General features: G+C 30.6%; 2 protein-coding genes across 8 annotated transcripts; one reads left to right on the top strand and one right to left on the bottom strand.

Annotated features, from left to right (window-relative positions):
- The first annotated feature begins 14 nt into the window (after positions 1–14).
- LOC141456910 (NADH-cytochrome b5 reductase-like) lies at positions 15–4,813 on the top strand. Of its 4 annotated transcripts, none has more exons than XM_074133310.1 (3): positions 15–154; positions 234–627; positions 2,598–4,813. In XM_074133310.1, exons 1-3 carry the CDS (start codon positions 90–92, stop codon positions 2,667–2,669), a joined length of 531 nt encoding a protein of 176 aa, XP_073989411.1. In that variant the 5' UTR covers positions 15–89; the 3' UTR covers positions 2,670–4,813. The 4 variants fall into 4 exon arrangements, with proteins under 4 accessions (XP_073989411.1, XP_073989409.1, XP_073989408.1 ...); XM_074133308.1 differs by having other exon boundaries at positions 234–2,129; XM_074133307.1 differs by having other exon boundaries at positions 234–2,261.
- On the bottom strand, positions 4,567–12,671 carry LOC141456909 (putative fatty acyl-CoA reductase CG8306). Of its 4 annotated transcripts, XM_074133303.1 has the most exons (10): positions 12,508–12,670; positions 12,381–12,423; positions 10,730–10,923; positions 10,036–10,287; positions 9,808–9,953; positions 8,439–8,548; positions 8,160–8,352; positions 6,915–7,154; positions 6,566–6,823; positions 4,567–4,965 (listed from the first exon to the last, which is right to left on the bottom strand). In XM_074133303.1, the coding sequence occupies exons 3-10, from the start codon at positions 10,919–10,921 to the stop codon at positions 4,827–4,829; spliced, it is 1,530 nt and encodes a 509-aa protein (XP_073989404.1). In that variant the 5' UTR covers positions 10,922–10,923; positions 12,381–12,423; positions 12,508–12,670; the 3' UTR covers positions 4,567–4,826. The 4 variants fall into 4 exon arrangements, with proteins under 4 accessions (XP_073989404.1, XP_073989406.1, XP_073989407.1 ...); XM_074133305.1 differs by lacking the exon at positions 12,381–12,423 and having other exon boundaries at positions 12,508–12,671; XM_074133306.1 differs by lacking the exons at positions 12,381–12,423; positions 12,508–12,670 and adding an exon at positions 11,812–11,943.
- Positions 12,672–14,978: the final 2,307 nt, after the last annotated feature.

The following is a 14,978-nucleotide window of genomic DNA, read 5'->3' as shown; positions in this document are numbered from 1 at the left end:
CGCATAAGGTAAAGGTTACAATAAGATCATGTATCGTAATAGTTGACAGCTCCATATTTATACTCTTTTAAATTTGTTCACTAAAAAATATGAAATCAATAAGAGATTCTTGTAGATTGCTATCAGTAATTAAATTTCAGCGTATACCAGAACAGTAAGATTCACTATTTTGACATTATTATGTAAATAATTCTTACATGAGGGGTAATATTAATATTGTTTTTTATTTTCAGTTTGATTAAAAGAATGTCCTTATGCGAGCTAAATAAGCCTGAAGAACCATCTCAAGAGGATTGCTGTCAGAATGGTTGTAATCCCTGTGTTTTTGATATATATCAGAATCAGTTGAAATTGTGGGAAGAAAATCGGGGACATACCAATTCCCAGAGGTATGATTTATTGTCGCAGACTCGCTTCAAACCTTTTGTTCTTAAAGATATCATTCCTTTAACTGCAAATACAAATCTTTATACATTTCAAGCTGCTGCAGTTCAAGACAGTAATGATACCGTTGGTGTTCTTCCCTTTAAAGCTGGACAGTATGTAGCTCTACGTTTCGAGAATGCTTCTAAGGAGCCAGCCTTTGAGACAAGGGATTACACGATTGTTACAGATAAGGATGAACAAGTAAATGGTTCTTTTCAAGTGCTCATTAAGCTATACAACCCTAGTCGAACCTCTGAATACATTAAAACTTTACAAGAAGGAAGCATCACATATTGGCGAGGGCCCTTGGGAGATTTTGAATACAAACCCAATAAATATCGCCACGTTCTTATGATTTGTATGGGAACGGGTATAGCCCCTATGTACGCAATAATAAAAGAAATACTTAATAATGAAAGCGATGAATCTGTAATAAAAATGATGTTTGGTTGTAGAAATCCATCGGAGATTATTTTCAGAGAACAGCTGTGTAGATTGTCTGCTCATTGGAATTTTAATTATATTTGTTATCTTTCAGAAGATTATTCACCAAAGGATAAAAAATATTCAGAAACATTTGTTCATGGCAAGATTTCAGAAGAACACATTCAGTCGTGCTTGAAACTTTCTCTAGAAAATCTTCAAGTGCTCATTTGTGGCACCAAGAAATTTAACAATGAAGTGTTGAGTTATTTAATAACTAATGGAGTACCTAAAGCAAATATATATATGTTTTAAATGTTAGACATTAAATAAACCATGAAAGTGCAATTTTAATGTAGTATTTATTTAAGAAATTAAAAGAAATAGACTTGTTATTTCTTAAGTTTATCGATCTAGTATCATTAATACTCGTTACAGAAATCGAGTTACTTACATGATAAATATTTCATCCATACACATCTCCAAAATGATAAATACTTTTATTAAGGATCAAAATCCAAATCCTGTCGTAAGCAGAAAATCCAAACAAAAACCTTGTTATGAAAACAATAAGTTAAGCAATGGATATACGAATTTGTGTTATCAGTCCAATTCAGCTATTGTGGACTGTAAAGAGAACAAACTGAGTGATAGATACTATCAAATTTAATATTTGTTGTTTATCAAATAATTCTGACTTACTATCACGGTAGCAAGACTTGGCAATCTTTTTTAGGTCCAAGCAAATCCACCTTCCTCTTATATTAGTCATTTTTTTTTTTTTTTTTTTGTTTAATGTATCCAAAACCCACTCACTATTAGCTGTAGCAAAGTTAGCAAAGAAGTTCACCCAATCTAAATTAGGTTTTTTCAGTTCTAGAAGCAGACTACTGAAACAGACTGCTGAAACCAATGAGCATTCACAACGAATTTGAGGGATTTGGAAATAATATAAGCAGAATTAAAAATAATTTGGTGATGCTTACCATGCAAAAAGTTTTCTTACTACAATTTTGTATTTAAATGTTTTTCAAACATAGCCAAAAAAATGTACATTGAAGTAATTCTTCAGTATTATACATGTTAAGTACATCAACTTTTTAAAAAAAATTTGCGGGAGGTTATAATCAATGTAAACACTGTGAGCTCTTACGTGTTGCTTATACCCTAATACAAAATGTTAATTTTTGGCATTCTAATAGTTAGTTTCTGGTAGATTTAGACTTTTTCTGATAAGCAGTGCTGCCTGGTGGCAATGTTTGTCCCTACCGTTGTTTATGGTAAATAAATTCAATTTCAACTTTTTTTTACTTCTTCGTTAACTATACATAATATTTTCATGTATTGTTTTGTACAAAAAACACTCATTTATTAAAATATACAAATCTGCTAATAATTAAAAAAAATTTAAGGTAAGTCTACAGGAGTAATTTAATAAAATTAGTCAGTATAAAACAAATTATAAGTGATTCAATATATTATCCTTCTTATTTAGCCAAATTTATATTGCATTAAAATGTAATGCACATATATATGTGTGTGTGTATGATGATACCAGAATTTATTGCGTTATTTAATTATAAGGAAGATTTTTAAGAATTTTATTGAATAGAAAGTCTAATTATTTGACAAAATGGGATGATTTGCTGTTTTTAATGAATAGGGTGAGCAGAAAGACACGTCATCCTCCACGGTAAATAATATATTGAGATAGCTATGGTATAAAAGACTTAACTTTTTTGTTACAGACACAGAGACGAATCCCGGTTAAAATAAATGACCAAACCATAGAAGAATTTCTAATTGCAAGCTGCTGGTAGTACGTAAGAGAAAGAGACAGAAGTTTTACACTTATTTAATTTCTATAACAAAATTCACCTTTCAAAAACTACAACTCCACAAAGCCATCCATCTTAGTTGCTGAAGAAGAAGACCCGAAGCTAAAACTAACTACATTTCTCTGACAAAATTTGTTTTGTTATAACCAACTTTTAAACTTTACTGAATCATTATTGGTTTCAGATAACTGAAAAATAAGTTAAAAAGCTGTGAAAATTCTACAAATTTGCAAAAGAATCAAAAACTGAAATGTAAATTTTTATTATATTAATATGATACGAAGCAATTTTTATGTATTATACTTGATGATTATTTCATGATCGCTTTATTGAAAATTCATGAATGAAAATAAGTTTTAACATAGCTTGAAGACTGTTTACTAGAGGGATTCTATAAAGTTAATTAACAAATTTATTACATACTCATAAAATTAACGTTTTAAACTCATCGATTATTTTAAGTTATTTTTTCAATTGCAATCATAGTTCATTTTCATAAACACATCAATATACATTAACTCATTATCTCCTTTATTTAACAAAGATACGAATCTATAAAAAGTTGAAGCATGTTTTGAGGAAGCAAAAACTAATGTACCGTTTGGGTGAAAATCCAAGAAATTGGAAGTGCTGTATTTTGTGAAGTACCCATTAACAAAAACTAGTTTTTGGAATTTGCCTGATAAATCTTTCTATAATTTCTAAATGGATAGTTACTATTTACTTTTTTAAAAATAGAATTGCCTCTCCAATAATTACACTAGGTTCACCTTATATTTGCTTTCAGTTTACTACTGTAATTTTTAGAGAGAAAAAATGTAATTTAATAATAATATCTCTCAATAATTTGTTGATAGCTGGAACTCCATCCAATTTCTTATCACCAACTTGCTGAATCCTTCTGTATCTTTAAACTCATTCTCCTAAAAATATTATTTTAACACTCCATCTTCCGAATACTAGTACTGGCAATTCAATTGCCTCAAACAGTACACCCAAATTTAGAAATAAAAGTTTTTTAAAAAATAATAGTAATAATATATTGTGAAGCAAATTTGAAGACCAAAATTTACCATTGTAACATGGAATTCTAGATCAGCAAAAGACTTAGATGATCTAAAAGTAAAGTGGCTGTGGCCAACCCTAAGGGTTATGATTGTGGGATTACCATTTCACGCGTACTAGTGCACATTTCGACCTACCCTTCAATGGACCGAGTGGGAATTGCGTACTATAGAAGCTTCTGCTCCGGTTAGGTCTTTCACATCAACCCAGATAAAGTAGTGATTCCATTTCCCTTTTTGTAGACCATCTTTACGCTTGCACGGGGTGACTGGTACAGGGAGAGAGCGGTCCTTAAATATACCTGAGTGCAAAAGAATGCAGAGAGAAGAATTTAAAAGTAGATGAAATCTACATTCTTAAAAACTATTAAGGATAACTGCTTTTTGGAACCTAGCGAAAAATGTTGATACTTCACAGGGCCACAGCAATTCAATTAAACTATAAACTTAGGATTTTACTAGTTAAAATGCTAATTTTATGCATTTATCAATGTGAATAAATATATAATTGCACAGAAAATTTAATAAGAAGCATAAAAAATAATAGAATATTAGTCTAAATAAAGCAGAAATATTAACTAATCAAAAAACAAGGTCACCCCGCAGTTACCTTCAGTAACTGTTTTTCTAATTTGTTTCTTTCTTTCCCATCATAAAAAATAAATGCTATGGAATACCTTTATGTTTGTTTAATACAACATATTTAGTTGATATTTTCTTTTCATCAATTGAAATTAATCCACTTGCAATATACAATCCTATTTTAGTAAATCCACAGCCCTGCAATTCGGTTGATTGAACAAACAAAAAACAAATCTAAGAAATTAATTTTATTAAATTAATTAGCATTAGAAAACTGTTAAAGCTTTCAAAAAATAAAATTAACTGAAACAAATTATCTTTCAATTTATCCATTCCCACATATAAAAAAAAGCAATCTTTTGTTCTCAACAAGAAAACTAGAAACAAAAATTTTTGTAATAAATATAAAAAAAAAAATATTACATTTGTAATAAATATTTAAAATAGGCAAGAAATTTATATTAAATTAATTGGTTTTTACAGTATATTTAATTTATAAAATACCGAATATAATTAAAGTAATGGGTAACACTAGGAAACAATCGGTAAGAGACTTTCCAGATATAGTCGAGAAGAGAAACCAGATTGAACTCATAATTACCACTTGAAGGATTATGTTTAGAATTAAAAATCTGAAACAAAAACAAAAGTTACTAGACATTTATTTTATGCAGGCAATTAACTAGTTAACGGTTTATGACGAAGATATTCGTCATGAAAAAAGTGTAAAATTTTGTGTTATGACGAGTATATTTGTCATGCGTTTTCAGCTCATATGCGGGGTTCAAGATTTAGCGATCATCCAAATTGCTGAGTCGTGGGCTACTAACCTGCCAAGATATTTCCCTGCATAATTGTTTGCATTTAATTATCTGGTCAGGGATTCATTTTTCCATAAATACCAGTCTGTAATTTTGCGACCTACTCAGGATAATTGAATCAGTGTGCATTCTTTGTAATTTGGTATTTATGCAAGGAGAGTATTAAGTGAGCTGTTTAGTTCATTTAGTGGTTTTTCCAAGTTTTATGATTGATTGTCGGATTTTTTCATAACACTTGTATCATTTGAATGTGTATTTGAGATAATAAGGTAATTTAGAAAATATTTTTGTCCGATCGAAGAAAGTAAATCAGTGTGAGCAAGCTGTTACCAGATCAACAACAATAGTATATTCGAGTGCAACGAAATTTATTTTTGATGTTTTTGGTTCCTAATTATGTTAATATAAATAAATGTATAAATGTACATTAAATAGATTACGAAAAACATCGCTTAATTTGTACGAAGCACGTAGGGGACACATTTTCCAACAAGGTCGCAACAGTTAACTGGATAATGAGGTGACCTTATCTTACGTTCGTATCAATTTTCGACATCAAATATTCATTTAAAAAAAAAAAAAATTAGATATTCTATGCATCCCAAAACGGCCTGTTTGTTTCTTTTGTATAATCAAAATATCCCAAAAACCAAAAGAAAGCTTAACTTTTTTTCATTATTTGGATAAAATCCCGACTGTTAACAAAACTCCAGAATGTCAGTAGCCACTTTCCTAAACTTTTTTTTTTGTGATTTTTCATGAGCAACCTTACGATTTTCTTTAATACTCATATTCTTTTTGTAGCCCTATCTTTTATTTTAAACATTTTTCACGAAAAATTCATTTTAAGACATTTTTGAGGGAACGGAGTTGATTTTTCCTCTAAACGGCCTTTTTACTGCAGTATATTATTAGATGTTGTAGCACATTAAATATAATGATATTTTTTGGGAGATTCCCAGTTTGAGTCAATGATAATACGTTCAAGAAACCTACTTGGTAGTTGGACGTTAATCCACGCCTAAAAAATAGGGAATTACTTCACATTTTTACGATGATTTTGTTACGATGGTAACAAAATTGTATACTTCAATTAAAGTAAGTAAAAAAAGTAAAGTAATGCCTTATTTTCAGGCGGGCATTACGTCTAACTACCGATTAGTTGGACAGAGGTGACGAGCAAACATACCTTACCGTAAATTTCTTTTATTAACCATTAAATAAAATCCAAAGTTTAGGGACCGGGAATCGAACCTAGTACTACAATACATATTAGCTTTGCGGGCCAAGTGTTCTCAATATAGGTATTTAAAAAATAATAATAATTTTTCACATTATTATTGTTTTATGTGGAATAGTAATAATTATTCATTATTATTATACGTAGCTGAAAACGTGTATTATCACTTACATGGTATCCTTTTTTTTAGCATACTCCAACGAAGATGGTTCCTCCTTATGCAGAAATTGCCGCACACCTTTGGCCATATTTTCAAAATAATCACGCCAAACAAGTGGCCCAAGATCCAGAGTAAAATTCTCTTTATCCTGTTCACTGAGACTGTTATGTAGTTCCATCGTTTTCTTATTAGAAAAAAACCATTCAGTGAAGATAAATGGTTGAAGACGGTCCAAAGATTTATTAATATTGGAATGCAGTTTTCTTAAACTGTAAAAGTTTTTTTTTGTAAGATTTACATTATTTACAACTATTGGTCAAATATTAAACAAAGAAACAAAAAAAAAAGAAGATAACTGACATAGGTCGACCTCCAGATAATGCAGTTACAGCGTCAAGAAAGTAAGCGGGTATCCAATGGAAAAACAAAGCCGATAATTTGAAAACAAATAAAGATGGGAGCAATTTAAGTGTAGGATACCACACCGCACTCTTCAGTGGATATTTATGCAACAATCGGTCCACTGAGCCTGCTACTATATTCCACTTGAATGGCTTATAAGTACTTGACGTTAAATGGAATATCAGTGTTTCACTAGGCCTAAAAAGAAATTTACTGTTACAATAAATCTTTCAAAAATATAAAATAAAATCTAGAGTGAACCACGACTCTCTCTTCAGTTTATTAATTATCTTCAAACATTTAGTTGACTTTAAAGTAAAATGGGAAGAGTACATATGCTTCTGTTTTCAGCTAAAATTCAGTTCTAGACTTTACACAATGAATTCTCCATCTAGACCTACAAGTTATTGGTACAACTTTTTTGGTTGAATGCCTAGGGAGCAGGAACTAAATTAATCTTGTAGTCACATTTCTTGCTTACAGATTTACCTTAAACTAGGAATCCTGGTACAATTTTATTAAGTTCTTCTTATGTACAGAACAAAACTGAAAATTGAAGACACATCTTAGAGCAAAACTTAACGTAACTTTTCCCTATAATCTCTACTCCTAAGACGAGAAAATTCAAATAGAACTGATAGGAAATTTAAGTCACCAACAGAAGTGAGAATTTCCCAAAGGTTATATTCACTTACCCGTAATTTTGTCGAAAACCACTTAAGCAGATTTTTTTTTTTTAACTTGGTATGAAGAGTCTTAAACATTTGTTTGTAATTTTTAAAAAAGGAAATTCATTATTTGGATTGCCATAATTGTATGGAGCGAGGTGGGTTTGTAGGCACTCACTCTAAAGTGTCCTTTCATTGTCCCACCAACGTAAACATTCAAAAATTCGATAAATTAATTTGGTACTGGAGAATATTGCTGATTTTATTTATCGAGCACGCAAGTTTTTAGTATCCCTTACCGGTTTCGAACTTGTAGTAACAGAAACTTAGTTGAAGTCAAAATCTCAATACCAAATTGATAAATCAATCTTTGATAATGGATGAAAGTATGAACCGGTCAGAAATAGTAGATACATTTTTGTTCGACATGGATAAAATCAGCGATAAAAATTCCAATTTTGAAAAAAACCTTGAAAACTGAAGATAAAGTCGTGCCGGTATTCACAGCAATTTTTTTCTTTATTTGGTAACCAACCTGGAAATGGCCGCTTTCCATGCTCCCACAATTATACCATTAACAACTACATCAACTGGAATATAATCACATACAAGTTTTGGATCAACTGGTAATCTACGGACTACTCCTTTAGCGGCACCCATTATGAAACCTTGAGGTCCATTCTTAGAATTGGTCCAACCAGGAATAGGTTCTTTCCAAGCTGCTACAACTAAAACATGATTATACACAATGTTTATCTTGTATTACACAACAATTAAATCTATACGTATAAAAAAATATATAAATAGAACATACTCATGCTGGGTCTGACAATACATGATGGAAATAAGTCTACTGAGTTGGTTACTTCTATTTCGGCAAGAGCTTTTGTAAATGTGTAAGTGTTTATATACTTTCCAAGTATTCTGTAAGCAAAATTTAGAAAATGATTTTGTCTGTGAATAATATATTTAATAATTCAAATATAATTCTAATAATTCTAGAATATAGAATTGTGAGGGTGGATAAAATTGGAGAAGAAAAGGTGGACCAGGTCACGAAGTTCAAGTACCTAGAAGCGCATGTAAGCGAGGATGTAGATGAGAAGATTAAGGATGCTGCTGGAAGGGTAGAAAAGTGTCAGAGTACGAAGCTATTGGTCTATAGGTCGTAATTTCTCCCAATGCTCACATACTAATCGGAGTATTGCGCAATCGGAACAGCTGTAGTACATATTTCAAGGATTTTTTTTCACGTTTGGCAATTAAAAAAAATAAAAATAAACTGCTATTATTTTCTTTGTTTAAATTAATGAATGCACACAATGGCATTAATGAATTTCCTAGAACAAAAAACGGAATCCTGAGGCCGACAGTAATCTGAGCAGGTTCTAGTTTCAAAGCACTAGTTAAATTTCCAGAACAAATGAACCGGATATTCCAATAAGTCAGCGAATGTATTAACACTTGCCTGATCAAACGTGGATTTACATGAGCATTACCTACCTCGTTAACGCTCTAGCAGAAGAAGTCTTAATTCCAAAATTATGTGCATAATGCAGTAAGGGATTGATTTTAACCGTTGTAAGATAAATATTTTAATTTTGACTGAAAATGGATTTTCATCAATCTTCAGTAATTTTATTACTTGGACCTAAACTTATAATAAAGTCCTCTGCACTCAGGTATATTATAAAAAGAAAACTGCGCTATTGAGCGATCTATAGTTTTGAATACTTGGAAAACCTGCAACTTAGGTAGCTTGTCTACTCTCTACTATAGTAGAGTGAGTTTCCCGACTTTCACTATTAGTTTAACTTTCATGCAAACTAGAAACTGCGTCTAATCTGAGTTATGGAATTTTTATAGTAGCAACATGTGAAGAGAAACGGGCGGTTCGTGTCCTCCAGTCGCTCAGTATCCGAGTTACTGAGCAATCGTTTTGAGCATCCTCCGAGTGAGAAGGGTCAGATTAACCAATCTCTAAAGATGGTTGAAACAGTTTAATTGAAGAATATAAACTAGAAATTAAATCAACCAACGATTAAAAAAGGGCAACAATGAACACTAATATGAAATACACGTTCCAGTACTAATGCAGGTCCAGAGTTTGAACATTTTCTTCAGTTAAGTTTCTTTTTTATTTAGTTGATCTTGAAATATTATGGAATAATTATGCAACTAACTGCTTAGTCTTCTCTTCTAGTTCCTTGTCTGGAGTAGATTCGACAAGTTCAATAACTTTATCAGCACTTTCTGGTACTGGATATAATTTTTCATCAACTCTCAACAAATGTGAATTCACGTACGCGCTGGATACATGAAGTAGCCCCTGAACACACAAACATGAATAAATAAGCGATAAATCCTTCTAATAATTTAATTTTCAAAAAATAAAATCAATTTATTGTTACATTTAAATTCTTGATTTTTTTACAAAGTTCCACAACTCTTCTAGTTCCTAATAGATTAATTTTCACAGTACATTTTAAATCTGCTTCAAAATCAAGCGTTGCAGCACAATGAAAAACGATGTTTACATTATCAATTAAGGTCTGCTTATCATTATTTGATAAACCCAAATTGTCTTCACCAACATCACCTTGTACGGCTGATAATTTAGTAAATACTTCTGAACCTTTTTCTTCTTTCAACACTGAAAATATCTGAAATCATGAATTATATAAATCAACACTTTTTTCTTCTTGTTAATGAAAAATTGAGTGCAATTTTTTTGGTCTGTAAATTTGATAGTATCTCTTGGCCCTAGTGAGTGGATGTATGAAGATGGTGCTGATTTATGATTTTGAGGGTTTTCCCAAATAGTTTTGAAGTTTCCTAATTATAAAAAGTTTTTGTACAAATTGGCCTGATTCAGCTTGAAGATATGTAACGATTATAACTCAGATATGAAAAATTGCTGCGAGTTCAAATTTGATATTGCATTTAGGTGCCTAAGCTTTTGTTGTGGTAAGAGAAAGATGTGTAGATAGAAGTGTAACATTTTTGGACATTTATTAAACTAAGAAGTGAAAGAAATAACAAGTCAGCAAATAAAATGATTAGTTCGCAAATAGCATTATAATTGTTTCAGAATATTTTAATTACCGGATTTTTAATATACTCTTCCAGCCGTGCATAAATTTCTTTGTCTCTCTTCGGGCGAACGAGCAGATAAATTTTATTAACCTCAGTTGTTCTCAATAACTTTTCTACCAAGGCTATTCCCACAAAACCAGTCCCTCCAGTTATGAATACATTTTTCCCATTGTAAAAACTTTTAACATCTCCTTCAGGCATTTCTGAAAAGAGTTCCAATTTGAAACAAAATATTAAACACACAAAATTATAATAATTCAACAATTGAAGAATTTTTTCAAAAAATAAAAATGTGTACTTCAGTAAAAAATACGAATTTTCTAATCATGACTGATCTCAAAATACTTTCCGAGTTGGCATCCCTATAAAACTTAAGAAACTAAAAAGACATCTCATGCCTTACAACATAGAAAAAAAAAATACAAATACGTAATACTTCGACAAGGTAAATATTTGTTAAAAAACTAACTTTAAAAATAAATCACAACGCAACAGAATCATTTGAATATTTTCTTTAATAATTATTACTTCAAAGTTTAACATTAAACTATTCAAATATTACGTTGTCATTGGCGTTTAGAAAGAAAAGTTGTCCTACATCTACATTTGACCTTCGCAACTAAACAAATCTTAACCGCTTATTTTACTAAAACATGTAAATGCTCCAATATTTTTTTAGTAAAATTCATGTTTTCAAAGTAATTATCTCAAAATAGAGAACGTCGATTACAATAAAACTAGTAGTAGCTGATTTTTTGCTATAATTATTAAAATAATTTTTAAAAAATGAAAAAATAATTGAAACCTATTTCGCTTGCAAGCGGAAAAAGAAATGTCAAAATATTTCTTAAAGATTAAATAAAATTTTTAGCTGTTCTTTCTAAAATTATAAGAAGGTAGATTATAACAAATTTTACATGTAAAATACATCATAAGATAAATATCTAGCCTCATATCTCTCAAATATAAGCAAAATGGAAACCTGCATAAAAAATTCCTCTAAAAGATAACTCACTTTGCAATCAATTATCAAAAATAAAAAACTCTTACTTCTTAAATTATGTATACTACGATGAAAAATATGCACTCACTGAACTATTTGTGTCTGAAAACCTTTCATTAATAGAATAAACACTTTATTCGATAGGAAATTAAGTGTTGATAGTTCACTTAAAGCAATTAGTCAAAAACAAACAAACGAATACCTTCAGATAAATATTCCAAGAAATATAAATTTACAGCTGAATATAAACATGGATTTTTTGTAGACGGAAAGTTTTAGATCTAATAAAAAAGTATGAAGAATCAGTAGTCTTCAAAGAAAAATCTTTTTTTTTTCTAGGCTTTTAAAGAATTAGCACATTTTAAAAAATGCGTCTAACTATATGTTTAGTACATTGGTACTATTTTATTTATGAATTATTTTTTCAACAGATTCAACAAGGAGAAAAAACAAGTATTTTGCAAAGTAATGATGATCATAATACACACGTTACAGGGTTAAAATTTGGAAACATGTTTTTTTGCAATTGGTTCGTTCGTTTCATAAAGAATTTAAACCAAATGGTATAACTTTACTCAGCTTGATTCGGTTACTTTAAAAAACCATATCCCTATCATTAATCTATCATTTTATGGACAACATACATAGAAAACTTACCGGTGGGTGTAACCTTTTTATTTTGATTATATCGATCAGTCGACTGCAAAAATTACAATATATAAATATATATACTCAAATTCGTACCCTTAAAAACACTGGATGAAATAACAAAATGATATGATACCTTTGTACAAAAGAATGGATACTAATTTGGTGTCTGGTTCCTATTCCCTTGTGTTACTGAAGGTTGAAGTACAAATGAAACAGTTTTTTGAAAAGGCATGGGATCAGGATCGGTATGTACGCAAATAAGTGGGGCTATAAGAGAAGGGAGTAGTTGGTTGATGACGTTATGACTAAAACACTAGGTTAGGTAGGTTACTGCACAGACGGTAAACAAGGAGGTTACTTTTAGTTTTTTTATTCGGTTTTGCTCATCATGCTCGACCAACTGTGGTAAAATTGGAAGAAAAAAAAAAATCGTGTAGCCTGAGTGACGATCTATATAAAACTCAGCCTAATATCCTCAGAAATTCTGAGCACATTCAAAAGTATTAACATAGTTTTACATAATCTTAAAGGTGAAAGTTAGGAGGAAGTTAATATTAAAATAAATAATTACCCCCAGTTAAGTATTAAAACTTGATCTGTCAGCAAATTGCCATAATTATTTCCTTTTATTTAAAGAGGGCAATTTTTTTTTTGTTTTTACTTCCTCTTCATTGAATTAATGTCAAATTTACTATAATGAGGTTTCACAGGATTCGTGTTTTGAGGTATCCTGCAACTGAAAAAGTGTATTTAAGTAAAAGATATGCGCGATTATTTGCCACAAAAACGAAAGTCGCAGATTGCCCAACTGTAGTTTTGTTCTCGTCCTAACTCAGCAAACCCCTTTCAGTGTTTAAAAAAAGAGTTCTTAATTTGAAACTTTTGGGTTTGATCTAGGAATGATTATGAATTTTACCCACTTTAATATAAAACAGAAATTTAGAGACTTCGAAGCAGCCTTATGCAGTCACATCTAAAATTTAATGATGATAAAGCTAGAAATGAAGTTATCCTTGGTTACAAGGCAATTTGAGATAAAAATTAAAACAAAAAATTGCTTTGTTTCTGTGGTAGATCTGAAGATTTAAGGAATAGTATTCAAGGACAAACAGCATTATCGTCCTTAAAGTTTTTTGTTAAATGTGGATTCCCTTGGCCGGATAACGCGTTCGCCTGGCCTAACGTCAGGGGAATTTCCTTTCACAAAAAATCCAAAAAAAAAGAACCTTATATGATTCATAATCTTAAGTAGTTGACAAAAAGTGGAATGAAAGAAATTTCAGAAAGATGCCTCAGTTTATATATATATATATATATATATACACAAAATTATTAAGTAATAAATTAATAGCCTAGTTTTTTCAGGCTTTGCTTTACGTCCAACTACCAATTAAGTATCGTGGACTGGGCGGAAGCACATTCTTTACTATTAACATTTTTTCTTAAAACTATCAAGTTTTATATCAATATCAATACGCGGAAATTGAACTTAGGATCTCCCACTTACGAATCCATGCTTAAACCCTTACACAAACACCAGCCCAAAAATAATACAAGTATTTAATCTATATACCTCCATATCAAGATATTTATTTCATCGCTCTTATTGGACGGCTAGATTCCTCTGAGAATTTGTGGCCGAAAAATATGTCACTAATGTGACATATTGTGTTGCTCATCTTAATTTATACAGCTAGTATATTTGAGGTCATTATTTTTTTTTTATGATTTAAGGTGCGTCAACATCTGAGGTTATTGGTGCCTGGAGCTTTTCTCTTTGCACTGCCGGCCTCCGGACATTGTTCTCGTGTTACAGACTTAACTATCACCGGACAGTGAGTGTAAGAAGCTCCTAGTAAGAGAAAATCTAAGGGTTAGCAGCTGCATTCGAACCCAATTCAAATAGCATCCAATTCGCTAATCGCTTCTCTCCTTATTTATTGTTCATAATTTTTGCGTATATCCTAGTGAGCAGAAAATTACAAAAACACAACTAGAGCTACTACTTATAGCATAAAATCTAGCAATTTAACTTTTAATCTAAAGATCTATCGAGTCTCTTTTTTTGCAACATTAAAGAAAAGAAAAAGTATTGAGGAAAAATACTTACCAAACATTTGCTTGGTGATTTTTGTTTGCAAACGTTAATTTAAAATTAACAATGCTTAATGGCTCCATTGAAGTATCTTCACCGGACTTTTCTAAAGAATGAAGGAGTAGATGACTTCCATTCGATAATCATCAAAGTGGATGGAATAATTCAGCTTTATCCTTGATTCAATTTTTGGGTGAGATTTGAAATAGAATTTTAAAATTGTGAGAATTACTTCAAATTTAAAATATATATAAAATTAAATTAATACAAAATAAGTGAATGAATTATTGATAGTACCCCTTGACACTTGCATAATGATAAAATTTAACAAGTTAATGGCTATATACGACTGACAATGTTGCTATATTATAGGCTTTTTTAAGTTCATTCCAAGCAATTGATCCAAAAACTGAAAATAAGTTTGGCTTTTTTTCATAATTCTTTTTACATGTACCAAAATAGTCTTCTATTTTGTAATAACTGGAATCAGTTTTTAGGGGATTTTCACA

The sequence above is a fragment of the Rhodnius prolixus genome, unplaced genomic scaffold (assembly GCF_049639745.1).
Source record: "Rhodnius prolixus isolate KJV_2025 unplaced genomic scaffold, Rpr scaffold_10, whole genome shotgun sequence".
Classification (NCBI taxonomy): domain Eukaryota; kingdom Metazoa; phylum Arthropoda; class Insecta; order Hemiptera; family Reduviidae; genus Rhodnius; species Rhodnius prolixus.
The sequence above is the reverse complement of the archived record's forward strand: the minus strand, read 5'-3'. Positions and strand labels throughout refer to the sequence as shown.